The sequence below is a fragment of the Plecotus auritus genome (genome assembly GCF_963455305.1).
Source record: "Plecotus auritus genome assembly, chromosome: 10".
NCBI lineage: Eukaryota > Metazoa > Chordata > Mammalia > Chiroptera > Vespertilionidae > Plecotus > Plecotus auritus.
The window spans coordinates 14,604,280-14,632,166 of record NC_137785.1 but is presented as its reverse complement, the minus strand read 5'-3'; the positions used below and the strand labels follow the sequence as shown (position 1 = coordinate 14,632,166).

Sequence of the window (27,887 nt, the reverse complement as noted above, 5' to 3'; positions counted from 1 at the left end):
AATGATGACTGGCAGGGAAGAGAAGGTATAATGGGAGTGCCTGGTGGCCCTCAAACTCTTGATTCAATGGCCCTGAAGCCCAGAGGCACCTACTTGTTTATTTGAGGGCCAATTGAGTTCTCTTTTGGCCTAAGTTAGAGCAAGCTTGGTTTCTGTCACTTGAATACAATAAAGACCTAAGTAATAACGGTCCCTCATCAAACACTGTAATCCATGCACACACACGTCCCTCATTCCCACAGGCCTATAGACACACTCAATCCATAACACGCCACCTCAGTGCACATGTCTTTATTTCTGGATGATATAAAAGAATAAACTTAAAAAACACCCCAAACCGAGCACCCTAATGGCTCCCCCAAAACAATGTGACCCCTCTTCCCACCCTGATAAATAGAGACTTCTGTCTGTCGGTCCACCCTCCCACCACCATAACCCTCTCTGCTATAGACATACTCTGGGTATATATTACTCTACTCGGCAATAGACATCTCCCGAAAATAGAATTCCAGCCCTGCCACCTGACTCTCCTTTGGCCCCATGTCTCTGGGACCCCTCCCCACCCACTTCAGACCACCCGCCACTGCAGTATGCTGGTGTCCTTGCCCCCTGTGGTCAGGGCCATGCTGTCATCCCACAAGAAGGCCACGTTTGTCACGTGGCTGCTGTGTCCACCGTATTTGTGGCTGTGGGCCTGTGATAGGGGAAAAAAAAGGAGGTTAAAGGTCAAAGGGGGCAATGCCACCACAAGTCCTCCCAAGCTAACCCTCTTCTCTTCTGCTTAATAACACCCTCCCCTTAGGAAATTCAAACAAACCAAGTGTAGAAGGCCATTTGGGGGGAAATTAGGAAAATCTGAATACAGATCTAATACAGGTTATTAGATCATATTAAAAATTAATGTTAATCAGTGGGTATGAGGATGGATTTGTGAATATGTACGAATTATCTTTATTTTTGAGCTATAAATGCTAATTTGAGAGGCAAAAAGGTCATATATGGTTTTTCTTTTTTTTAAGTACAGGGAGTTAAAAAAAGAAGAGAAAGAAGAAAAAGAATGCCAAATATGGTAATAGCTGAACGTAATAGGTACAGAAGGGATCGATGCACTTTTTTTTTACTGCACTCTTTTATCTACTTTTTTTTTTAAACATATTTTTATTGATTTCAGAGAGGAAGGGAGAGGAGAGAGAGATAGAAACATCAATGATGAGAGAGAATCATCCATTGGCTGCCTCCTGCATGCCCCTTACTGGGAATCGAGCCCACAAGCCGGGCATGTGCCCCTGACTGGAATCGAACCTGGGACCTTTCAATCCACAGGTCGATGCTCTATCCACTGAGCCAAACTGGCTAGGGCTCTACTTTTATGTCTGCAAATTTCATAATAAAATGCTAAAGCAAATTTCACCTGTTAGAACAGGGATTGGTAAAATTAACACCAAGTTTTACGGTAGACAGGTTATTTGCTGGTAATCTGTGGATGAGTTGAATATATTCTCAGTGTTGGTAGAAAAATAGTTGCTGACATTTACAAATCGAAGGAATTCACATTAAAATTTTGATTTTCAACCGAAACCGGTTTGGCTCAGTGGTTAGAGCATCGGCCTGTGGACTGAAAGGTCCCGGGTTCGATTCCGGTCAAGGGCATGTACCTTGGTTGCGGGCACATCCCCAGTGGGAGGTGTGCAGGAGGCAGCTGATCGATGTTTCTCTCTCATCGATGTTTCTAGCTCTCTATCCCTCTCCCTTCCTCTCTGTAAAATATCAATAAAATATATTTTAAAAAAAAAATTTGATTTTCAGCCCAGCCGGTGTGGCTCAGTGGTTGAACATTGACCTATGAACCAGGAGGTCACAGTTCAATTCCCGGTCAGGGCACATGCACCGTTTGGTTGCGGGCTCGATCCCCAGTGGGGGACATGCGGGAGGCAACCAATCGATTATTCTCTTTCATTGATGTTTCCATCTCTCCTCTCCCCTCCTTTCTCTATAAATCAATAAAAACATATTTTTAAAAAATCAATGGAAAAAATATCCTCAGGTGAGAATTAAAAAAAAAAGAATGTCAGCTCAGTGACCTCATCTGTCTTGTTTACTGCTGTACCTATCCCCTGTTCTCAGGCACATAGCAGGTGCTCAGTAAATATTTGTTGAGTTAATAAGAATAAAAGATCTCAAAACTGCAGATGCTCAGAGATTTAGCACTTCAGGCTCTGAAATCCATCAACCTTCGGGTTAAGAAAGGCCCTTGGGGTCAAGCCCACTACCCTTCTGACACAGCTGAGGAAACTGAGGCCCAGAGAGGGCTGGTGGTGGACCAGGCTGCCTCAGTCTTGCCCCCATTGTTACCTCTACCCTGCCAGCCCTCCAGAGGGACTCACTCGAGGCTGACAACAGGGATAGCTAAACAGGTGGACTTTGCCAAAGTCATCAGCTGAAGCCAGCAACTTCCCATCATGGGAGCGCGCCACGGCGTTGATGTCAGTACCATCCGCTCCCTCGGACCAGATCCCTGTGGGCAGGATAGGTGGGGGGGTTGATGGTAAGATGTCAGCAGGAGCCACGGACCCCCCAAAGAGGAACAGCTCCTGGCCCCAGCCTCCCTCCCTTCCTTTCACTTAGCCTGTCTCTAACCAGGGACAGGAGTCAGAATGATCTTTTGGAAATGTGGATTTGACCCTGTCCCCCCAGTGCTCAAAATCCTTTGTGGCTCCCTCGTGGCCTCAGGAGAAAGCCCAGGCTTCTTACTGTGATCCCCCAAGCTCTGCCTGGCCTGGTCCCCCCACTGCTCCAGCCTTGTCCTCACTAGTGCTCCCCTAGAGCTCTGCAATGGTTTAGCCTTCTTGCATTTCTCCAAATTCCAAGCTCTGTGTCACCTCTGGGCTTCTGTACATGCTATTATGCCCCTTGCTTAGAGCAAGCATGTCAAACTCGTGGCCCGCGGGCCGCATGCCTCATTTATTTGGCCTGTGTTAGCCTTTGAGTTTGACATGCTTGGCCTAGAGACTTCTTCACTGTGCTCGAATATCTCATCCTCCATATTGGGTGTCCCTTCCTCCAGGAAGTCCTCCCTGACTCCATCACAGACAGGCCAGACACCACCACTGGGCTTCCTTGTCCCTGCCCAGTCTACTTTGGGTTGTCCAGGGACAGGTCTGTCTCCCCCACCGGACAATAAACACCATGATACCCAGGCTGGGGCTATTGTAGTCACCACCGCGTCCCACAGAGGTGCTCAGGAAGTAGTTGTTAACTGCATTAATGCCTGAATAAAGGAGTGGCTGGGGCCTGGGCAGTATAATTCTCTCTGGACCAGGTGCCACCACCCATCTGGTCTCATTACATTACAGGTCCAGGCGGCCTCAGCAGTCATCGCACCCCCGCCCCTCCTAGAACACAGATACTGCCTATAGGTGTAAAAGAGTGAGTTTCCTGCCCTGGAGGTAACCATAGAAAAAGACTGTGGAAGCCACCAGACAGGGATGTTTCTTAAAACGTCTGTGTTCAGGGATCCCTTCCCCATTCCAGAACTTACCCAACACCCCAAATCCCAGGACACAAGTAGCTGTGGCCCATTCCATGTTCCTCACAGTCTCTGCACTGGTGATCTGCTTACAGGTGGCTGAGTACCCTGGGGCAGAAAATGGGGGGCGGGATTCAGAGCTGAAGGAACTACTGACTTAACCCACCCATTTCATAGATGGGCACTGAGGTCCGAGACAGGAGGCCAGGGTCCCAGGCCTTGTTCCACCTCTCTGGACTGGCCACGGGGGCTGGATTCTGGGTCCTGACACCCCCAAGACCTGAGCAGGGGCATGTGCTTAGAAACCTGTACCCTACCCATTCAACCAGAAAGGGGAGGACTTGGTGAAAAGTGGGGTCTACCAGGTAGGAAATCGGAAAGCAGGAAACCAACCAATCAGAACAGCCCCTAAATACAACAGTGAGAGGAGAGAAGCTTGAAGAAGCCCATGCCTCTCTCCTCTCCCAGAAATCAAGGAAGGCCATGCAAGGAGGCTGAAGGAGGAACGCCTTTGGGTCTCAGAGAACTCACAGTACAGAATCTCATAGTCCCCGGAGTTGGTGACAAAGCAGCTGCTGTCCCGGGCCCAGTCCAGGTGGGTGATAAAACTGGAATGGCCCTGCGGGGAGGCGAGGAGTGGAGTTAGAGCTGGAGGGGGCGGGATTAGAACAGGAAGGATGGCTGGCAAAATACAGAGGTACAGTGAGAACACAAAGGGGCCAAAGGAAGGATACACAGGGCTTTGGAGCGTGGGGGCGGGGCCAGACTCCCATGGGCGGGGCTAGACAAAAAGGGCTTAAAACACAAGGGGAGTTTACAACGTGTGGGCAGAGCTAGACACAGAGGGATGGGCTTTGAATGCAAGGGGCTACTGGGCTACACAGAGGGTGCTTAGAACGTGAGGGGCGGAGCTACAAGGGGAGCTTAGAATGTGGGGGGCAGGGCTACACAAAGGGGCGGGCTTAGAACACGATGGGGTGAATGTGTGGGCGGGGCTAAGACTCCTTGAGGTGATCAGGGCAGTCAGTTGAAGGTTGAAGCTGTGCTCCCTTGAGGTAGAAAATTGGTTAATTCTGCACCCCCTAGACAGGGTGGCGGCACGGGCCGGGGCCACTGCCCACTCACCGAGCACTTGCCCAGGCGGCTGACCTTGCGGCCGCCTTGGTCCACCGTGTACACGTACACCAAGTTGTCGTGGGAGCCCACCGCCAGGTACGCCCCGTCTGGGGGAGGGGGAGGGGGCTATGAGGAGGCACCCAGGCTCCGCCCCCTCCTCGCTCAGATTCAGCCCCCCACTATCCCAGACTCCTCAGCAGTCCCAAGCTCCATCCCAACTACAGTCCTAGACCTGCAGCCAGGCCCAGCCACACAGGCCCCACCCCTGCCCCCTGACAGCAGCGCTGAGGCTCAGTTCCCAGGCCTTGCCTCTCCAAGGTCGCAGGCCCTGCCCCTTACCTGGGGAGAAGCTGACCACGGAGATCTGTTCATTGCCATCTGTATGGATAGCCACCAGGTCACTGGTCTCCGTGTCCAGCAGCAACCATCTTTAAGGAGAAGGCATGGGAGTGGAGGAGGAGGGTGAGCTGATCTGGTAGGAGGGGGGCAATCTGTAGGGCCTGAGGGGCTCCAGGAGAAATTTGGGAGGGAGGCTGACTTCAGAGGAATGTTGGGAGATCAAGTCTTGCTTGGTAAACAGTTGGGACCTAACTAATGTTCTCTGTGGACTCTGAGACAGTAGGGAACGGGGGTCAAGGGACAGTTCGGGGAGAGGAGAGCAGAGAAGCCCTCCCCAAATGCCCAGTTCAGCTTTACCTGCCAGTCACTGTGCCCACAGCCAGGACAGAGCCACTGGGGTGGAAGCCAGCAGAGCAGGCAGGGTCCTGGGAGGAAGAGAAGAGGCAGGGCTCAGAGCTGCTCCCCATCCATCTGGCCATTCCCCGGCCTCAGAGCCAGGTCGCAGCCAGGCAACGAGGCTCTCACCTCCCTCTGCTGCCCTCCAGGAAGCCACGGCCTCAGACATGCTGGGATCATTCCCCTTTCCTCTGACAAGCCACCTCAAACAGAAAGCATCCCTCCTGTCACTGTGGATCCTGGATCCTTTTTTACCCCTGTTCTGAATTCCCACAGCTTGATTCATCCAAGATGATTTACTTGGGTATTTTCTAGAGTGAGGCTACTGGGTCAAAGGTATCTATATTTTTAAGGGTTTTGATATAACCTGGCCGGCGTGGCTCAGTGATTGAGCATCGACCTATGAACCAGGAGATCACAGTTCAATTCTTGGTCAGGGCACATGCCTGGGTTGTGAACTCGATCACCAGTGGGGGGGCATGCAGGAGGCAGCCAATCGATGATCCTCTCATCATTGATGTTTCTATCTCTCTCTCTCTGCCTTCCTCTCTGAAATCAATAAAAAATAATTTTTTTAAAAAAAGGAGTTTTGATATACACTGAGTGACCATATTACTATGATCTCTGAATGCATAATAATCTGGCCACTCAGTATATATATTAGAGGCCCGGTGCATGAATTTGTGCATGGGTGGGGTCCGGCCAGCCTGGCCAGGGGGAGGGGACATGGGCGGTTGGCTGGCCTGCCTGCTGGTCGAACTCCTGGTTGAGGGGACAATTTGCATATTAGCCTTTTATTATATAGGATATACACTGAGTGGCCAGATTATTATGCGTTCGGAGATCATAATAATATGGCCATTCAGTGTATAATATCAATTTGCTTTCTGTAAAAGTATGCCAACTTACCAGGTGTGTCTGAATGACTGTTTCCCCACATCTTTATCTAACACTCAGCACTGGGTATTATCATTTTTAAAGTTTTAGGGGCATTGGGTTGGTTCACAGGCAATAGAGAGCACCATGGAATCAGACCGGGGTTCCAAGTGGCTGTGATACCTCCTAGTTATATAACATCAAATAAATTTTCCTCAGTTGTCTCATCTGGTAAATGGAGAGCCATACACACTTCCCAGGATCGTTATAAGCAAGGTGTAAAGTCCTTGGGCTGGTTAGCTGGTAAGACGGCCCACAGGAAGCACTCAGTAAAGATCAGCTGTAATTTTAAATACACTGTGACTCTGGCTCGGTAGCTCAATTGGTCAGTCCAGGAACATACAGGACTCAACCAATGAATGCATAAATGGGTGGAGCATGTTTCCCTCTCTCTCTCTCTCAAATCAATAAATAAAATTTAAAAATAAATTATTTTTTAAAATTATATTTACACTGATGATGGGTGAGTGATTTTACTTTTCGAGCCTATTTCTGAGTGGGGATTTTTCACCCTTGTGAAGATTTGAGAGGGAGAAGTTAAAAAGATGATGAGCATAAAGTGTTTTTTTTTTTTAATTTTTTTTTAAATATATATTTTATTGATTTTTTACAGAGAGGAAGGGAGAGGGATAGAGAGCTAGAAACATCGATGAGAGAGAAACATCGATCAGCTGCCTCCTGCACACCCCCCACTGGGGATGTGCCCGCAACCAAGGTACATGCCCTTGACCGGAATCGAACCTGGGACCCTTCAGTCCACAGGCTGACGCTCTATCCACTGAGCCAAACCGGTTTTGGCAAGCATAAAGTGTTGAGCCAGTTTCTCTAGGCATGGTCAGCAAACCACCCCAAGTAGAATAACTGGAGGGAGCTCATTACAATCTGCAGATTTTTAGTCTCAAATTCAGACCCCTGAATCAAGACCCTGGATGGGGCTTGGGATTCTGTGTTTTTAACAATTCCCAGGTGATTCTGATGCCCTGGCAAGCTGGAGAACCGCTGTGTTCAACTAGGGCCTGACATATAATAGCTGCTCAATTAGGCAGCTGGAATGATTATTATACATGCCCTAACAATTTTCAGGGCACACCATTCCTGATTCATAGAAGTTCAAATGCCATCACGTGTTCCAGAACCAGAGGTAACCCTGTACTCCTGCAGCAAAGCCTCAAAGGGTGGTATAGGGGATATGATGAAATGACCTTCCAAAGTCCCATACTGCACAGCCAGGGGAGCTAAAAAAAACTACACTGCCCAGAATCCCTTGCAGCTATGGTTCTGTGATATGGGTTCAACAGTAAGTTGCACTTTTTTTGTTGTTAACCCTCACCTGAGGATATATTTTCCATTGACTTTTAGAGAGAGTGGAAGGGAGGGGGAGAGAGAGAAAGAGATCAATTGGTTGCCTCCTGTACGCGCCCCGTACAAACCTGCAACCTTAGGACGTGCCCTTGACCAGGAATCGGACCCTTAACCCTTAACCCTTTGGTGAGCAGGTCAATGCTCTAACCACTGAGCCCACCAGCCAGGGCAATAGGTTGCACTTCTGTGGGTTCCGGTAGGCAGAGGCAGAAGCCCCCCTTTTGCCACTCCCACTGACCAGTTGGGTCGTGAGAGCAATGACATTTGCTATGCTAGTGAGTAATTACTAGCCTTGAAAGGCAAGGACAAAGAATATCCATTTTTGGCCAGTGAAAATATAGCCACCAGTGGGTCGCTCCAGAGCAGGGGTGGGGAACCTTTCCTCTGCCAAGGGCCATTTGGATATTTATAACATCATTTGCGGACTAAACAAAATTATCAACTTAAAAATTAGCCTGCTATATTTGGTCAAACATTTCATTAACACACCCCCTGAGCCTTGGCAGGGCCAGACCAAATGATTTCACAGGCCTTTTCCGGCTCCCAGGCAGGACGTTCCCCACCCCTGCCCTAGAGGAACAGTCCTATAGAACCGTCTGCAAGGACGATGTTCTCTGTTGCACTTTCCAATACGGTAGCCACTAGCCCCATGTGTGCAAGGTAGCGAGTGCAACCAAGAACTGAATTTTTAATGCTATTTACACTTTAAAGTTAATTTAAGTGTGAACAGCCACATGTTTCAGACAGTGTAGTTCTACGGCCAACATGGGCAGTGACCACAGCTTCCTGGTTTCTGGATTGCAGCTAAAGCGACGGCAGTTTCTTGAACTAAGCGGTTCCTGACTCCCCACCCTCCTGACTGTGGCAGGACAGCAGCTCCCGTGGAAGGTCGGTTCCATGGTGTTCTGGGCGTCCTTCCAGTTGAGGACCCTCCCCTCCAGCCCTTCCAAGCGAGTTTGTAAGGGGTTGAGTTTATAAGGGAGTATTAAATCCTCTGTGCTTAAAAAGACTGAGCATGGCCTTAACCCAGTGGTCGGCAAACTCATTCGTCAACAGAGCCAAATATCAACAGTACAACGATTGAAATTTCTTTTGAGAGCCACATTTTTTAAACTTAAACTTCTTCTAACGCCACTTCTTCAAAAGAGACTCGCCCAGGCCGTGGTATTTTGTGGAAGAGCCACACTCAAGGGGCCAAAGAGCCGCATGTGGCTCGCGAGCCACAGTTTGCCGACCACGGCCTTAACCGGTTTGGCTCAGCGGATAGAGCATCGGCCTGTGGACTCAAGGGTCCCAGGTTTGATTCCGGTCAAGGGCATGTACCTTGGTTGCGGGCACATCCCCAGTAGAGGGTGTGCAGGAGGCAGCTGATTGATGTTTCTCTCGCATCGATGTTTCTAACTCTCTCTCTCTCTCCCTCTCCCTTACTCTCTGTAAAAAATCAATAAAATATATTTTTTTAAAAAAGACCAATCATGGCTTCCACCTGATGCACTGCGTCCTGACCCACAGGAAAGGGGTGCTAAGTCCCCTGTGCCCTTACCTCGATGATCCTGCTCCACAGGGGCTGGTGGGACTCCACGCTCCACAGATGCACCAGTTTATCATGCCCGCATGTCACAAACTGTGCCCCGCTGGGGTGTGTGGCCAGGCCCCACACCTCTTCCATGTGGCCCTGGTAAAAATGGGAGACAGTAGATTGGAGCCCACACATCCTGGCCCTTTCCCCAAAAACTGATGCCAGAAAGGGGAGCTGGACTAGCCCAGCAACACACCTGCCCACAGGTGACCCAGGGAAGGCCCTTTCCCAGTGTGCCTGAGGAGGCTGTGATAGGGCAGACCTATGCCAGCGTGTGGCTCGAGGCAAATGCCCTCCCCCCTCCCAATTCTACTTTCCAGTTTGCACAGTGGGAGACAAGAGAACAGACGGGGAGGAGCTTGACTTTGGGAGTCAGCTGGCACCCAGGAGGCTGTGGGGTCCCGTGTACTCCGCCTGGGGGGTCTGACTTCAGCTCTCCCTTACTGACTGTGGCAGTCACCCGGCAGGGGACTTCTCTTTGGGGCCACCGTTTGATCTTCTGTAAAATGGGGCTAATCATAGTGTTAGGCCCCAATCGTGGATGGAAAGAGAATGAGGCTAGAATGAAGTGATTACAAAGTGGAAGTGGCTATTACTATTATTTACAACACAGACTATTAATATATTGTTAATTAATAATAAGTCATTGCCTTGGCCAGGTGCTCTGTCGGTTAGAGCATTGTCCAGATAAGCCAAGGCTGTGGGTTTGATCCCCAGTCAAGGCACATATATGAATCAACCAAGAATGCATAAACAAGTAGAACAACAAATCAATGCTTCCCTCTCTGTCTCTTCCTCTCTCTCTCAAATCAGTAACATAATAATAATGTTATTAACATTAATAATTAATATAATGATAATAATTGGTATCAATATAATAGTAATGCTAATAATTAATCTAATCTATACTAATAAAAGGTGATATGCAAATTGGTCAGGACGCCCTCATGCAATGACCGAACAGCAGGCTACGTGAGGCGACCAGGCCGGCGGGGGTGGGGGGGAGGTGGAGGGGACAGTTGGAGGTGACCAGGCCAGCAGGGGGGGCAGTTAGGGGTGATCAGGCAGGCAGGCAGGTGAGCAGTTAGGAACCAGTGGTCCCGGATTGTGAGAGGGTTGTCCGAGGGGTCCAGGATTGGAGAGGGTGCAGGCTGAGCTGAGGGCGCCCTCCCCCACCCCATGCACAAATTTTGTGCACCGGGCCTCTAGTTAGAATATAAATCATGTAAAATATTGATGATATCATTAGGGGTCTCCAAGGTCTATTCTGGGGACACCTAGAAAATCCCTCTCGCCTTTGTTCTTCATCTCCTTCTATGGAAACTAGAGCCAAAGAGGGGATCTAAACGCAGCAGCATGGCCTTTTTACGAAGATGGCGCCGAACGCTAAGAAGGAAGCCCCTGCCCCTCCCAAAGCCGAAGCCAAAGCAAAGGCTTTGAAGGCAAAGAAAGCAGTGTTGAAAGGTGTCCACAGCCACAAAAAAAAGAAGATCCGCACGTCACCCACCTTCCGACGGCCAAAGACACTAAGGCTCCGGAGGCAGCCTAAATACCCTCGAAAGAGCGAACCCAGGAGAAACAAGCTTGACCACTATGCCATCATCAAGTTCCCCCTGACTACCGAGTCAGCCATGAAGAAGATAGAAGACAATAATACACTTGTGTTCATTGTGGATGTCAAGGCCAACAAGCACCAGATCAAACAGGCTGTGAAGAAGCTCTATGACATTGATGTGGCCAAGGTCAACACCCTGATCAGGCCTGATGGCGAGAAGAAGGCATATGTTCGACTGGCTCCTGACTGTGATGCTTTGGATGTGGCCAACAAAATTGGAATCATCTAAACTGAGTCCAGCTGCCTAATTCTAAATATAAAAATTTTACACTGAAAAAAATAAAAAATAAAATAAATAAATAAATAAATAAACGCAGCAGCATGGATTTCAGCTGGCCTGTCATCGGGGAAAATGCATGGAGTGGGTGAAGGAAGGGGGCCGCTGAACAAGGAGCAATTTTGGCCAAGACTTTTTGAGCACTTACTCTGGGCCAGGCACCATGCTAAATGCTGCATATGAACTGACCCACGGAATCAGCACAAAACCCCATGAGGTCAGCTGTTCTTCCCAGGTTCATGGAGGCACAAAGAAGTTACTCACCTGCCTCATATCACACAGCTAACGAGTGACCGGGCTGCGATTAGACCCCAGGCAGTCACATCCAGAATTCATATTCCTGACAACCACACTCTGCCACCTTTAGGGAAGTGGGGTTGCTAAGTGGGGGGTGGGAGGGTGACGAGAAGGTTTTGGCACACTAGAAGGGAGGAGTGAGCATTTATCTGAGCTGCAGGAAGAAAAGCAGTCCGACTCCTGAGAGCCCTCCTGATCCGTGGACCTGGACACCTGGAAGGTACGTGGCCCAAGGTGTGTGCAGCCTGTGTGACACCTGCCCTGGCACTTACCAACAGGAGAGGACACTACCCTCATCAGAAGAGCCGGGCAGCTCAGCGGGAATGGGGTTCGGGGACCCTCTGCTGTGCTAGCGGTTCACCTGTTGGTTGCTGGATCGTGGGGAGTTTGGGGAGGGGTCCTGGGTCAGGGGTGGGGTTATGGAGCAGGATCAGGGAAAGGGAAGGAACGCGGTGTTTGCCAGGCCAGAGGAAAGGAATGGGACAGGGAGGTGAGGAAAAACCAGACAGGGAAGAGAAGAGAGACGGTGGGCCAGGGGCGCGGGCAGGTGCAAAAGAGAGCTCACCTGGACGAGCAGCGAGAAGCCCGTGTGGACAGAGCCCTGCAGGATGCAGTTGCGGGTGGTCCCCACATACAGCGTGTCTCCCCGGCCCTCTGCCACGGTGCGCACAGGGCCAAAGTCCTCGGGAACCTGGGTGGGCAAACACCAAGAAGGGAGGACACACAGAGGGGTGGGGCTGGGAGTGACATGCTGGGGAGAGGACGGGTCTCCTCACCTTCGCAGGAGCCTCTCCCCCCTCCTCACCTCCACCTCCTGCAGCTTGCTGTAGTCAGGACCCCAGAAGACCACCCTCCGATCGCGGCCGCCTCCAGACACCAGCGTCCCGTCCCGCAGGGCGCAGAGCCCAAACACGCCACCATCGTGGGCGCCCGGCACCACCTGTGTGATGCGGTTTCCTCCTATGGGGTGGGCAGGGGCAGGGGTGAGCATGGGGAAGCTTCCCCTGTACTGACCCCCGAAAGCACCTCACACTCTCAATCTATACCCAGCCATTCACCACCTTTCCTTCCATCCACCCTTCCAGTCACCTGTTCAAATACCCTGCCATCCACCCATTCAACCATCGGAACTAACATCTTCTCATCCACCCATCCACCCTTTGATCCATCTACCCACATCCATTCATCCACTCACCTATCTACTGGTCTGTCCATCCATCTCTCATCTCTCATCCATTCATTCACCCCGTTTTATCCAAGTACTCATTCACCAATCAATCCATCCTTCTAGCCAACCATCCACCCTTTTCCATCTATCCATTACACTCATCTACCCACTTATATGTCAATCTAACCATCCATTTATTCATTCATTAACCCATTCAATCAACAATTATTTAATTAACATTTACTCTGGGCCCAGCCATTGGTTAGAACAATAAACTCATTTATTCATTCAGTAACCAAGCCACTTCCTAGAACAATCCATTCTTCATAACACATTAATCTATTGGCTGAGATAATCATTTATTCATTCACTTTGTAGATCCACTGAAAAAACTTATTAATACAGTCATACAATATAGGGACAACCATTCATTTTTTTTAGTTGTCTATTCACCTAATCATCCAATATTAAGTAGGACAACATTCATTCACTCAATTCTTTTATTCATTTACTCATTCTTTCATTCATTGGCTAGAACAACCCTTTCATTCATTCATTCATTGCTCTGGGACAAACCACTTTTCCATCTATCCATCCATCCACCCACAACTAGGTTAAACCATTTATTAATAGTTCAAACTTGATCCCTAATATGGGATTTGCTGAGGACAAGGGTGGGAAATAAGTAAAGGTGTCATCGAGGTGGGATATTGGAGCTGAGCCTTGATGGGGGTGTTGGAATTGAACAAATAAGGACTTAGCCTGTTTAATCATACATCCCACACAGCAGAGTCAGAGGAAGGGAGACACAGCTAAAGGGGGTTAGGGAGGACTGGGTTGGGGACCAAATGGTGGGATGACACTGACCTTTGCCCCAGACATAGAGGTTCCCTCCAGAGTCCCCAGTGACGACATCACCACCCTCCAGAAAGGTCACACACAGCACGTACTTCGGTTTCTCGTGTTTCTAAGGTGGGGGAGAAGGGGATGGTGTCAAGGTCGCTGAAGCTGGGTGGCTTCCTCTGCGACACAGCTTACCTATTGTCTAGGACCCCCTCCGTGCTTTTGGGTGAGGACCTGCGTAGAGCATCCCCATCTCCAACCCACCTCCATGGAGTGCTCACGTCATTGAGTTTCTGACCACATTGTCTCCCGTCCCTGGACCCACTTCCTGCCTAACTTCTGTTCCCTTCTCTGTCCTCAGTTTCCCCTGCTCTCTTCCCCTTGGATTCCCCTCGCCCCTGACCCTCACTTCTCCCCTCTCCCTCCCTGCCTTCCTCCCCATCTCTGTCTCTACATCATCCTCCTAGCCCCATCCCACTCTCTTCCTAGTATCTCCAGTTCATCTCCATCTGTGGCTGGTGTTGTCAAGGCCTTTCTTTTTGGGGTGAAGCCCCAACTCCCACCAAAGGCAGGGGAGCCCCATCAGAAGTGCCCCTGGATCTTCTCTCCTGGACCCTCTGCTTCTCACTCAGTTTCTGTCTTGGTGCACGTTTCTCTCCGCCAGTTGGCCTCTGACCTCTCTGTGTGTCCATAATATTAACAACAGCAGCACCATTTATTGAGCCTGTACCATCTGCTAGGAGCTGCTAAACTCTTCACCCCACGAATCCTCACAATTTCAGCATTAAGGAGGATCATCAGATCGCTGCATTCATCCCCATGATATGGAGAAGGAAACTGAGGCCCCGGCAGGCAACCGCTCAGCATCTGCGTAACCGCCAGCTTCTGGGACCCTCTGGGGTACCCTGTTGTCTGCCTGGGTGTCCCTGCCTGCCTCTTGCAGGCCCAGCCCGTCCTCCCACCCCTGGCACTCACCTCAAAGAGGCCCTGCCGCTTGCTCAGGCTGCCCCCCTCCAGGCTCCAGAAGTAGATGTGGGATTTCCCGCAGGTGATGATGATAGTGGGGTCGGTGGGGTGGAAGGTGGCCACCAGCACAGCGTCGTTGGAGCACTTTGGGAAGTGGGAGATCCGAATGAGGTCCTCAAACCACCGGAGCCACCGCACCCACCCCACGTAGGAGCGCCCTGCACAGCTGTGTGGGTTGTGCACTGCACACCGACTTGTCTGTATCTTTCCTCTCCGGGCAAAAGGCACAGGAGGCAGGGCCCACCAGCAAGGCACTGGGCAGCCCTACTCGGCACCTAGCACCGTGCTGAGTACTTCACATTTAACCCACAGCACCCTGTGAGGTAAGGCTCATTAGCAACTTCCTAATACACATAAGGAAATGAGGCCTGCCTGGCTGGTGCGGCCCAGTGGCTGAGCATCGACCCATGAACCAAGAGATTGCAGCAGTTCAATTTTTTTTTTTAATATATTTTATTGATTTTTTACAGAGAGGAAGGAAGAGGGATAGATAGTCAGAAACATCGATGAGAGAGAAACATCGATCAGCTGCCTCTTGCACACCTCCTACTGGGGATGTGCCCGCAACCAAGTTACATGCCCTTGACCGGAATCGAACCTGGGACCTTTCAGTCTGCAGGCTGACGCTCTATCCACTGAGCCAAACCGGTTTTGGCAGCAGTTCAATTCTTGGTCAGGGCACATGCCCGGGTTTCAGGCTCCATTCCCAGTAGGGGGTGTGCAGGAGGCAGTCCATCAATGATTCTCATCATTGATGTTTCTATCTCTCTCTCCCTCTCCCTCTCTGAAATCAATAAAAATACATTCAAAAGGAAAAAAGAAGAAACGAGGCTCAGAGAGGTGAAGTTACTTGCCTAAAGCCACACCGCCAGGTAAGCATCGCGTTCAGCATCAACTCACATAGGTCTGACTCCAGAGCCCAGCCTCTCAACCATTTCTCCTTCCCCAAACTGTGGGCCCCAATCCAAAACCCAGGTCTCCGGCCCCCAACCCAGAACTGGCGTGTGACCTTGGATAAGGAGTTCTCCCCCACACCATGCCCAAGGTTCCTCATCTGTAAAAGAGGCCACTGCCCAGGGATGCAAGTCAAGGTCTGTCTTGGACATGGCAGGACTGGAGAGTCAGCAGCCACCTCATACCAATCCTTCTGTTGGGCCTGGTCCACCCACCCCATATCCCAACATCAAAGCCAAGGCCCTGCAAGGAAGATGCTCCCATTTTACAGATGAGGCAACTGAGGCTCAGAGAGGGCAAGCCCAGAGTCACCAGCCAGCAAATGCAAAGCCAGGATTTAAAGGTGAGCCTATCTGATACCAGACTCCTAACCACTGAGATCCAGCCAGTCCCACTGGGGCATCCCAAGGAGAAGGGATGGGAAGGGTCACCCCACCTTGCTATCCACCACCTTGGCCTCCTTGGTCCAGTCCCACACGGAAAGTACGTGATCGTTGGATTCGTCCACTGCACAGAGCAGGTTGCCCCCATTCTAGGAGAGAGGGGCAAGGTGGGTCATGATCCACCTCCCAAAACTGCCCCCAATGGGGCACTTGCCACTCAGACCTGTTTTAAGATTTTCAAAGGCTCTGGCTCATCCTATCTAATAAAGACAGAATATGCAAATTGACCATAACTCCACAACAAAGATGGTGGCGCCCACAGCCAATAAGGAGGGAATATGCAAATTGATGTGACACAGCAAGAGGTGGAAGGAGGCTCCAGGCCGGAGTGAAGGCAGAAAGGTGGCTCCGCCTTCACTCCGGGCCAGAACGAAGGCAATGCCGGCAGCCAGGGGAAGGAAGGCCTGTTCTTGCACGAATCTTCATGCATCGGGCCTCTAGTGTTACATAAAGCACATTAAAATACACTCCCTATCCAGTAGCCATACACACGTTTAAAAGGTTTCTATAATTTTCCTTTTGAAATGACTTGTCCCTAAGAAGTGTGTCTAATTTACCCTCAGTTACAATTTCTCTGCAGTCATCTTGCAGTCAGGAATTCATACTGAGACCATCTAATCTTCATTTTCCTATGAAATGCCTTTTATGTATATGAAATTAAACAACTAATTAAGTTGACATATCTTTAGTTAAACACAGGCTAATTTTGATTTTGCAGGATCTCTCTTTCTCTCTCTCTCTCTCTCTCTCTCTCTCTCTCACACACACACACACACACACACACACACACACTTTGGCAATAAAATCGCTTTTTCCCTCCCAAAGTTCTCAACTGTCTCCTTAGGACTCAGAAAACCTGTGAGGCTCTAATCCAGGACTTCTTAAACTATCTGTGGGAAGACTGGTTGTCTTTTATTCCCCAATCCATGGCAGACCAACACTTTGGTAAAATAATGATAAAAATGTAAAATATGGTTTAAAAAACAACACACCACCATACTTGGACGTGTGGGAATGTCAAATTGCTCTACAAATTCCTAAAGGCTTACTCTCAATTTCTTTACTTATCTTGCCCAGACCTGCCAACACCCATCTAGTTACAAGGCCCACCTCCCTGGACACTGGCCTGAAATGCCTAAAGAATCAGGGCCCTTGGAGAATGAAAGGTGGTGTGAGAAATAATGCAACAGCATTACCTGATCTACAAGGGATCACAGAGGAGTTAGGGACAATCAGGACCTACGGGTTCCCTTCATAGAGGCTAACAGAGCAGGTCTGTGAAGTCCCAGAGATGGGTGCCCAGCCTGGAGGGCCTGAGTAATTCTGCCAGGAGCATGGCCTACACCCGTGATGTCACAATAGAGGCGTGGCATCCATCCCCAGGGGCCAGCGGGAAGGTGCTGTGCTGGCTCCAGACTCTGGAGGTGGGGGGCAGGGGAGGGTGGGTGCAGGACTTACCGATTTGGAAAAGCCCACACAGCACACAGCTCTGTCAAACACGCCCAGGCCCAGCACGTGTAAAGTGGAGAGAGAAACGGAGTCCCAGACACGCACATGGGGTGGCAGTGGCTGCAGCAAAGAGAGGCCTGTTACCTGGGGAGGCCCAGCTGCCTGCCCCCCAAGATCCCACTCGTCTCCTGGTCCTGCCCTCTTCACTCTGTTACCTTCCCTTCCTTAGTGGTGCCTGCCACCTGTCCAGTGGCAATGGTGACCATATCAGGGTGGACAGCCAGGCTGAAGAGAGAGAGGACAGATGGACAGGGCTCAGTGAGAGCGAGGGGGACCAGGACCCCTCCGACAGCATGCCACAGTCGTAATGCCTGGTTATTCATTCTACAGTTGGTTGACTGAGTTATTTAGTCAATAAACAGTATCAAAAGAGGTACCTGCGGGGTACCCCAGCTCAGAAGCAAGACCTGGGCCTGTGGTCTCAATTCAAGTGCCCAAAGGGCTAAGGCCTGTACCACAAGTGGCCAGGAGAGGGCACCCACTTAAAGGGGCAGCCACTGCCCTGGCCCGTATATGAAGTGGTTAGGGTGTTGGCTAGCATACTGGAGGATCTCGGGATCTATTCCTGGTCAGGGCACATGCCCAGGGTTGCGAACTCAATCCCCAGGATGGCGAGTGCAAGAGGCAGCCAATCAATGGTTCTCTCAAAACTGATGTTTCTGTCTCTCTCTCCCTCTCCCTCCCTCTCTGAAATCAATAAAAATAAATAAGTAAATAAGTAAGTAAAAACAAAAATAAGTGGCCACACCAAGTAGGTCGAACAGACGGCTGGATTATCTGGGGTGCCAGCTAGAAGTTTTCAAAGGAAGTGAAATATCCAGGCATTTGAGAAAATTAACCAATATTTGAAATATAATCAATCCACACTTTTCCCCTCTGAATTCAGCTGGCAGGCCACCAAAGGCCTGACCCCCACCCCACCCCACCCCCAATACTGTCCCCAGCAGCATCTCTCTCCAGACCCCCTCCCAGGCCTCACCATTTGATGTCATCATTGTGTCCTAGGTAGTGCCGCTGCCTCTGTTCCTCCACGCTGTATAGCACGGCCACGGAGGCCACGAAGTACACTATCTCCCCCGTGGGCAGCAGGTAAAGGTTGGCGCGGCAGTCTCGGCCCCGGTAGCCATAGCTGGAGATGCCCGGGCTGGTTAAGGAGCCTGTTTGGCATTGCGCATGCGACTGACTACCAAACTCAACCAGTTAACGAGGTGGGTTTTCTTGCTTCCAAGCTTCCCCCCTCGGGGGCTTGAATGATGGTAGGCCCCCAAAATTATGTCCACCAAAATATTAACGCCGGAACCTGAGGCTGTGACCGTACTTGGAGAAGGAGTCTTTGTAGGTGTTAATTGAGGATTTTAGGATGAGATCAACTGGATTATCTGAGTGAGCCCTAAAGCCAACGACAAGTGTCCTTATAAAGAGAAGACACAGCCCTGGCTGGTTTGGCTCAGTGGATAGAGTGTTGGACTGCGGACTGAAGGGTCCCGGGCTCGTCTGGTCGGGGGCGCATGCCTGGGTTTCGGGCTCGGTCCGCAGTGGGGGGCGTGCAGGAGGCAGCCGATCGATGGTTCTCTCTCATCATTGATGTTTCTATCTCTCTCTTCTCCCTTCCTCTCTGAAATCAATAAAAATATATTTTTTTTAAAAAAAAGAGAAGACACAGACCCAGGGGTGGAAAAGGCCATGTGAATTGGCCTCTGAACCAGGAGGTCACTGTTCAAATCCCGGTCAGGGCACATGCCCAGGTTGCGGGCTCGATCCCCAATGTGGGGCATGCAGGATGCAGTCAATGATTCTCTCTCATTGTTGATGTTTCTGTCTCTCTCTCCCTTCCTCTCTGAAATCAATACAAATACATTTTTTTAAAAAGAAAAGGCTCTGTGAAGATAGAGATTGGAGTGATGCAGCTACAAGCCAAAGAACTCCTGGGGCCATCGAACAGCCACCAAAAGCTAGGAGACAGACATGAACAAATTCTCCCGAGCCTCGGAGGGAGTGGCCCTGCTGACACCTTGATTTGAGATTTCTGGCCTCCAGAGCTGAGAGAGAAGGGCTTTCTGGTGTTTTAAGCCACCACGTTTGCGGTCATTTATTACAGCAGCCAAGGGAAATGAATATAACCTCCTGCCCACCCCTCCCCCACAGGGATGCAGTTAAACCCATTCACACTAATTCCGATTACACCCCTCCTCTTCTCAGAACCTTCCTATGGGTGGGTCCCACCTCACTCAGAATCAAAGTCAAAGTCCTTACAAAGCCCAGGCACAGGCCTAACCTGATGTGGACCCTGATTCCTCATTCCCCTCCCCCTACTCAGCTCCAGTCCCAGGAGCCATCTTCCCTTCTCACTTTGGAGACTTTGCCCTGCCCCTTCCCTCCACGGGAGCCCTCCTCCCCTTTAGCTCTCATGGCCCCTCAGTTCCTCCGGCCCTCTGCTCGGCTGTCAGCTTCTGGGGAGGCCTTCCTGGCCCTGCTCTCCGAAACTGCAAACTCATGCACCCTCACTGCCGCCACCCCCTCCCCGCTTCATCTTTGTGCTGTGCACGCATCAGCATCCAATGCTATCTGTTTAATTGTCTGCCTCCTCGGCTAGTGTCCGCTCTGGAAGGGCAGGGTTGTCTGTCCATTTTGTTCACTGCTGTATCTCCCTTGCCCAGATCAGGGCCTGATGCACAGCGGACTTTCAGGGGTGGGCAAAAGTAGATTAATAATAATAAAAAATAAACAATACAATCATTAATGAATAAATAAGAATACAAGAACAAACTGATTCACGTCCTCATCACTATAAACCTACTTTTGCCCACCCCTGTATGAATCCAATATCTGCTGAAGGAATGACGAACTCTCCCCTCTTTAGAACTTTCTGGGGCTCCCCAGGACTCCTAGGAGAAAGCCCACGCTCCTTCTCCCGGCCTGGTTGGCCCCTCCTGGGCTCTAGCAGGGCTCCTGGCCTCCCTGGACTGTTCTTAGAGTTCCTCAAAATGCCAAGGTCATTACCACACCCCAGGCCGTGGCAGTAACTTTCCCTTTTACTAGTACATTCTACCTGACATCCTTCTTAGCTGTCTCCTCCTCCTCCCCCCACCCCGCCCCGCCCCGGAGCTGCCCTCAGGCTCATCCTCCATTGCACTTACCCACTTAGTAATCATCTGGTTGACTTGTTAACTGTCCCTTCTCCCCAGTGAGATTTTCCATGGTGGGCCACTCCGGGCTGTTCTGTAACTCCTCCTCTGAGAAGCCCTCCCTGACCCCCAAGCTGGGCAGCTGTCCCCTCCGGGTTCCCCCATCCCAGCCTTGCCCACTCTGAGTTGTCACTGTCAAGGAGTCTGTCCCCACACTGGACTGTGAGCCCAGGAGGGTAGGCAGACCCTGTCACAGTGACTACTGGATCCTCAGCCTTTGGCCTCTGAAAATGTTCAGAAAAGATTTTAATGAATGTCAACATGTCTATCCCAACCCCACCGGAACTGCTCCACCTCAGAGTCATTTTTGAGATGGGACATGAGACCCATGCTGACTTTTGCTCTCAGCTGCCTCTCATCTGATGCTATCAAGCTCATCCTGGCATGGCGGCTTGGTGTTCCTGGATTCCCACGTATATTGCCTCGAAGCCAGACTGGGCTCCAACATCCCTGCCTCCTCCAGAGCAGAAACCAGGGCCAAGAGAAGAAGACAGGGTTGGGTCCCATGGATGCTGATCCCAAGCTCCAGTGGGCTTTTGGGAAAAGCTTGGGGTCCAGAGTCAGAGTTCTTGACTCAGACCTATTCTGACGCCCTAGGACAGGGCTCAGTCCCCTCTCTCAGCCTCAGTTTCCTTGTCTGGGAAGTGGTGGTAGTAATTCCCAACCTGCAGGCCTCAGAGAGCTCTTGGAGGCCACTGGTTGTAAAAATTTTCAATTCCACAAAAGAGAAGGACCACATTATTCAATATATTTATCCATCAAATAATTTAGAACAGCCCGGCTGGTGTAGCTCAGTGGTTGAGCATCGACCTACGAACCAGGAAGTCATAAAGCAGTGCCTGGCATATAAGTGGTCAATAACGATTAGTTTTAATTTTATAATCCCTGTTTATGGGGCACATATTACAAGCTCAGCACCTTTATGCCTTGTTTCACAGCCCTATGAATCTGAGATCATGAAACCCACTTTTCAGAGGAGGCAACTTAGACCCAGAGAGGCAAGGTAACTTGTCCAAAGGTCCCACAGCTAGCAGGAGGCTAGGCTGGGGTTTCAGCGCATTTGTGCCAGGCTCCATAGACAGGTTCTCAACCATTACCAACTTCTATTCATCAGATCCACCATGCTCTCTCTGGACACAGAGCCCTTGTACCTGCTGAGGCCTCTGTTTGGAACATTTTAGTTCTTCCTAATTGTTCAATTCACAGTCCACATGCCCCCTTCTCAGAGAAATCGTTATTCCCCTCAGATGAGCTTAGGATACTGTACTCCCAGCATTTACTACTAGCTGAAATTATCTTGTTTATTTAATCGCTGGCTTCTGTGCTATCATGTGTCCCCCCCACCCCACCCCAGCTTTAAAAGGTTAGCTTGCAAATAGAAGAGAATCTGACATATGGAAGGCACCCAGCAAACATTTGCTGTTTCAATGAACCATAAAGTGTCCTTTCAGTTAACCTGCCTTGCACTGCTCCCTCCGACTCCAGGTCATCCTGACCCCTCAAGCCTTAGGGGCCTGGGAAGACCCATCTTCAATACAAAGACGCTTCCTTGTGCTGAAGTCCCACACCAGAAGGACTTTTGTCCCCTCCTGACTGGGGGATGGGATGTGAAGGAGGTGGAGGGGGGATTAAAGCAAGAGGATACACCCAGTCCAGCTTGAGTCTGCAGGAAGGCAGCTCTGAGCGCGTGTCCAGGCTGTAGGTGGGCACCAGCTCATCCGGGATCAGCATGGGCACAGGACGGCCCCTCAGGAACATCTTCACCGAGCCCTCCTCTGCCAGGACACCCAGCGAGGTCAGGTGCTAGCACCAGCCCCATCCCTATTTCCTCTCCCCTCAAGCTTTACTTTAAAAAATAAAAAATAGGTGGGGAAACTGAGGCCAGAGAAGCAAAAGCCTAGTAGCCAGGTCCCCAGACCTCCAGCTTCGGGTGTCTCACTCCAGCAAGCCCCCAACCAAGCCCCTCCCCCTCTCCTCACTTACCCACGCTGAAGATAGCTTCTTTGGTTTTGCTGTCAGGACAGAACAAGAAAAAAAGTTATCCTTTTTATTAGGGAGCAGTTCAGAAAGGGAGAGACACCGCTGCTTCACCCCACCGCACCCGGGAGGCCTCTGATGAATAAAGAACCGGGGCCGCGAAAGGAGCGGAGCGCTGCCTCTCTGCAGGCCGTGTGCTTTGCTCGGTTGATCTTGCAGAGCCTAAGACACAGGCCCAGAGAGGCAGTGATCGCCAAAGATCACACAGCACGAAGTGGCAGGGACGCGGTCCTGGAAGAGGGGAGTCACCGGGGACCCCTCCCTCCTAAACAGCACGGCTCTCCCAACGCTCCCCACCCCCACTCCCACAGCGCCCCAAACTTCCAGCAGCAGGGAAAGCCGTGAAGGTTTAAGGGAAGGGGCGTGTCTCCAAGTTCCCTCCGTCGGCGGAAAGGAGTGATGCTCGCGGGCCTGGGTCCCTGGCAAGGGGGAGACCTGGGACTCAGGCCCCGGGAGCGCAGAGAGGAGGGGGTCTGCGAGGGTCTCACCAAGCTCCAAAGCTACTCATGGCGGCGGCTGGCGGAGCTTCGGGACCGGGGGTGGAGCCGGGACCGGCCCCTCCGCTTCCGGCCCTGGGAGGCGCCCGCGCCGCCGCGCCCCGCCCCGCCCTCCGCGGCTGACCCCGGGAGCCGGCGGGTCACACTGGGTCTCAGATCCCAGGCGGTGGGTCCTGATACCGGGCTCTTTTTGTGGGGGGTAGGGGAGAGTGTTGTTTGAGAACATGGACTCGGGGGCGTGTCTGCCTGCGTTCAAACCCCAGCCCTGCCACTGCCTAGCAGTGTGGACAAGTTGCCCAACCTCTGCCTCGGTTTCCTAGTTTTTAAAAGGGGGATAATAGAGTACCTACTTTCCGGGGCGGTTGCGAGGATTAAATTGGTTAATTCATGTTAAGTGCCTGGAGTAGTGCCTGTACAAGTCTATGTACGTGTTTGCTATTATTTGAATGGGATTGAAATGGGTCTGTATTTTAATCCTGTTCCTAGCTTACTCTTGCTCCCAGGCCCTGACCACGCCCACTACATCATGGCTCCGCCCAGTCCTTAGGTAAGGCCCCGCCTCCAGGAGTTGGCCACGCCCAACATTCCGATCACACCCACTTTACTGATCCTGCCCCAGAGTTGATTGCCTCTTGACAACTGACCTCCCCGCCTCTGGTCCCGCCAGGCATTCCGACTACGACCACTTTCACGTGATCCAGTCCTCCGGTTGAGTCCCTCCACATCCTGAGATTTGGCCAGGCCTACCTACGACCGCGCCCATTTCCGCAGGGCCCTGACCCAGGCTCCGCTCCACCCGGCTTCCTGTGTCTGACTCGTCCCCACCTGGTCGCAGCCCCAGTGACCCCGGCCCCGGGTTCTGATTCGGCCCAGGCTGACATTCGGGCCACGCTCTCAAATTCCAATCACGCCCCTACCTCTAGATCCCCCCCATTCCCTGCAGAAACTCCCCTGAGGCTTTTGCCCTGGATCCCACACCTGACATTCAATGGGAATTCTCCTTTACATTCATTCATTAGCTCTGCCCACAAACCCAGCTCCTCTCTGACCTCTACCCTGGCTCACCCAGGAGAGCCGGACTATCCACGCCCAGGTTCTAATCGAGTCCCTGAAGGTTTTGACCACGCCCCTCAACGTTGGCTCCGCCTCTGCAGGCCTTCCGTTTCCACCCCGCTATCTCAGATGGGTCCCTCCAAGCTTCCGGCACTGTCCCCGTATTCTGAACCAGATGGTCTCGTGGCCGGGGACATCACCCTAAATTCCCCATCCCCATCCTTTTCGATGCCTATCTGAGGTCTTGGCCCATAGTCTGTGACATGTCCCCGCCTCCGACACTCACCCTTCCTTTTTGGCGCTACAGTTGCTGCTAGAGGATGTGGTGCGGCTGCGGGGGTCTTCGCGGCGCACCGAGGCGAGGCGTTCTGGTGACAAGTAGCGGCGGGCACTGTGAAGAAGGAGCACACAGTAGGGGCGGGTCCTGGGAGGCCAGCAGGCGACTGAGGGAGGAGGGTGAGGACCTCTCGGCACCTTTCACTACTGGAGTTCGGGCACATGAGTCCATCCCTCTCCATATAAACTCTGTTTCCCACAAGGTCTTAGAGGAGGCTGGGAACCCCAGCTTCTGCGCCTTACCTGCGCCTGGAGGTCGCCTCCTTCTTGGGCGAGGAGGGGGACGTGGCATAGCCGCCCACGCGCCGCGGGGGTCCTGAGCCATTGAGGGGCGTCCTGGTGGGAAGGCCTTTCAAGAGCTGACACACTAGAGAGATGGGGTTAGGGGACAGAAGCAGGTGAGGGTGAGATCCGAGCGCGGCCCCTCCCTATCTCACCCCCCAGTCTAGCGAAGATACCCGAGGCTGTGGTGCCCAGGCGCGGAGGCGCCCGGCCCTTGGGGGTGCTCCGCGCTCGCAGCGCAGCGCCCTGCTCCTCGCATGCTCTGAGGCGACGCAGCGCGTCGGCCAGCGCCGCCTTTAGGACCGCCAGTTCGTCTTCCTGCAGCTGCAGCCGCTGCTCCAGCGCCGACACGCGGTCGTCCACCTCCATGCCACTCGTACCGGACAAATTGTCATCTGGAAGACAGGAGAGAGCTGGCTGCGGGGGCCACCCAGGAACTCCAACGCCGAGGAGTCCCTCCTGCCATCCCGGGTCTAAGCGGGGCCAGCCACGCTCCCTTCCTCTCCCGTAACCAGGGGCTGGGACGCTTGGAGACGGGCCAGGAAGAGGGCTCTAGAGGGAAGGAAATCCCCACGGCTCTCACCCCCTGCCACTCTTCTCTGCTCAGCGCCCTGGAGGTGTGACCTTAGGGAAGTCCCCTCCTCTCTTCTAACAGTCTACGTACGAATCAATAGACTTTCGACCCTGGTTTTAAGATGCTATGACTAAGATGCTAAATATTTATGAGTGATATCAGCATTGTAAAGATGACATCAACTTACTCCTAGTGGCACCAATGTTCTAGAATTGATTTCTAAAGACTATCAATATTTTATCGCGAGTACTAAGTTCTCTCTGTTTCTAAGATTCTCCAAGCCAAAAGGTCATGCCTGGTCCCTCCTCTTCCCCTTCTGTCCCCACTACGGGGTTGGACCCTAGCGCCGCCTGCAAGGACAGAGTTCCTGCGGCCCCTGGCGGCAGACTTGAGAGTTGCAGGTAGCGCATCGCAGACCCAGGAGACCCAAACTCTTTTTTAATCGGAGCTTCTCTCCTCTGTTCCCCTTCTTTTTTTCGCTTCTGTACCCCACACCCTAGATTCGTTTCTCCTTCTCCTTCCAGCCCTTGGGTGCAGCCAAATAACTCCTCCGTCGCCCCTCCCGCCCATTTCCCCAAAATGGGAGGGGCGGGCCACCGAAGTGGTCCCCCTTTCCCCTTCCTCTCAGACCACTCATACCCAGACTCATTGCTGACAACAACCGAGGAAGCCCTGGCTCCCAGCCGGGTGGGTTTGAAGGCGGTAGCATTAACAGGGACGGGGCGTGGAGGTCGCATCTGCCATCCCGAAGCTGTAGGCTGCCCCACCCGCCCGCTGGTCTCTGCAGTGCAGCTCTCGGTCCCTCCCCCCCGCCGGGGGGCCCAATCGCCTGCCGGACCTCACCCGCCCTGCCCCCCTCCCAGTGCCTCTCTGGTCCGGTGCCTGGGCCTGCAGAGGAAGGTGGGGGCTTCTTAAGGTCGGGGGGAGAGAGCTGTCAAGGCTTGGAACTCAAGAGGAGGGAGTCCCAGGGTCCCGCTGGCATCACCTATGCGAAGGAGGAAAACTAAGGACGGAAGTTGGAGAAATACACAGAGACTCTCCAAAGGTCACACAGCAATAGGTGAGGGGCAGGAAGGCCCAATCACCTCTTTGTATTGATCCCCCTCTTTCTACCATTGATAATGCTACCCCAAAAATGAGATCTGCTATAGAGGGCTTACATGTGGCAGACACTGTTCATGCAAAACGCTTAGCTCATTTCAATGTTATGGTACCTAATGCTCCCAGCAACTCTAGGAGTTGTGTTATTATACCCATTTTAGGAGGGGAGGAAAAGGGGACTGAGGCTCAGAGAGGTTAAATTATTTGTACATGGACGCACAGCCTTTCAGCAGCGGGAAAGGTACTCAGCCCTGTCATTCTGCCTCTTAGGGAGGGAGGGCATGGAGGACAAAATGAGCCAGCATCCTGACCCTCTGCCAGCTGCAGTGGGCCCTGCCCCTGCGGTGTGCACCCAGGGGAGTAAGCCTCTAAACTGGAAGAGGGCCTCCTGAGTGAATAGAGCAGCTTTCACCTTGGCCCCTCCGCCCCCACCCAGAGAGGCCAGCTGCATTCTGAGGCCTCGGCCTGCCCCCACCAAACTATGACTCAAATCCTCTGATCCCTGCAGGCCATCCCCCCACCCTCAGCCCTCTGTCCAGGGACCACCCCTCAGTGCCCATTTCCCTCCCCTCTCCCCTCCCCTCTGCCTCCAGCACCCCTCATCTGGTCCAGACACCCACAATGACCCTTCTGGTATCATACTCATTTGGGAGAAGAAGTGGGTCCTAATGGATGGGAGGTGTGGGGCCTAAGGATTTGGGGGGGTTAGTAGAGGCAAAGTCCTCTGGTGGTCCTCCCAGGTCCCACACCAAGTCCACAGCCAACACCAAACCCCACCCTCCCCCTAATCTGTCTATCCCTCTGCCAGGGAGAAGGGAAGGGTCCCAGCGGATTGAGGGGGGAAAGGGAGGACAGAGTTCCAGACCTCCAGGCCTTTGCCTCTTCAACCCCCAAGGCGGGCGGGGGGGGGGGGGACAGGAGGGTGGAAGGGGGGCGGGCCTGGGATCAGGGCTTTGAGGATCAGGGACCTTGCTCTGGGGTCAGAGTCCTTCTGGGAGAGAAAGGACATCTTCAGCAAGGGGTGAGAATGGGGACTTGGAAGCAGGAGGTTGGTGCAGGAGGAGATGGGTCCAGCGCTGGGCAGGGCCAGGGTTGGAAGGGTGGAGGGGGGGTCTCACCATTGCAGTATTGAAGCAGCGAGGACGTGTCGTAGAGGCCGCAGAAGGCCGGGCCGCGCTCCGCCATCGCCCCGCCACAGCCACCGCCGGCACCCCCGGCCCCAGCCCGGGCCCGGTCCCCACCCCAGGCCCTGCCTCCTGTTGCCATAGCAACACCCTTCGTTCCAGCATCCCCGGCTCGGCCCGCCCGGCGTCAGGCGGCCGGCGCCGGGCCTGGCACTGGGGTCATCCCTCAGGATGTCCAGAAGCGGGGTGTCGGGACACCCCCTGCTAAGCCCCCCAACACAATCCTCAGGCCCGGATTGGTTGGGTTGTGAT

At 52.3% G+C, this 27,887-nt stretch overlaps 2 protein-coding genes across 2 annotated transcripts; one reads left to right on the top strand and one right to left on the bottom strand.

The window, feature by feature from the left end:
- Positions 1 to 272: 272 nt before the first annotated feature.
- EML2 (EMAP like 2) lies at positions 273 to 27,887 on the bottom strand. The gene is given in 23 exon segments (XM_080645895.1): positions 273 to 694; positions 2,385 to 2,515; positions 3,539 to 3,634; positions 4,058 to 4,145; positions 4,652 to 4,749; positions 4,982 to 5,070; positions 5,339 to 5,406; positions 9,219 to 9,350; positions 12,009 to 12,134; positions 12,249 to 12,403; positions 13,479 to 13,578; positions 14,430 to 14,564; positions 15,871 to 15,966; positions 17,336 to 17,446; positions 17,542 to 17,611; positions 18,366 to 18,515; positions 22,217 to 22,346; positions 22,555 to 22,583; positions 24,445 to 24,549; positions 24,738 to 24,861; positions 24,953 to 25,171; positions 27,570 to 27,692; positions 27,695 to 27,887. Coding segments are annotated over 23 exon segments (2,547 nt in total). The 5' UTR covers positions 27,741 to 27,887; the 3' UTR covers positions 273 to 568.
- Positions 10,548 to 11,200, top strand: LOC308236330 (large ribosomal subunit protein uL23-like). Its single transcript, XM_080645896.1, has one exon. The coding sequence runs from the start codon at positions 10,628 to 10,630 to the stop codon at positions 11,096 to 11,098; it is 471 nt and encodes a 156-aa protein (XP_080502022.1). The 5' UTR covers positions 10,548 to 10,627; the 3' UTR covers positions 11,099 to 11,200.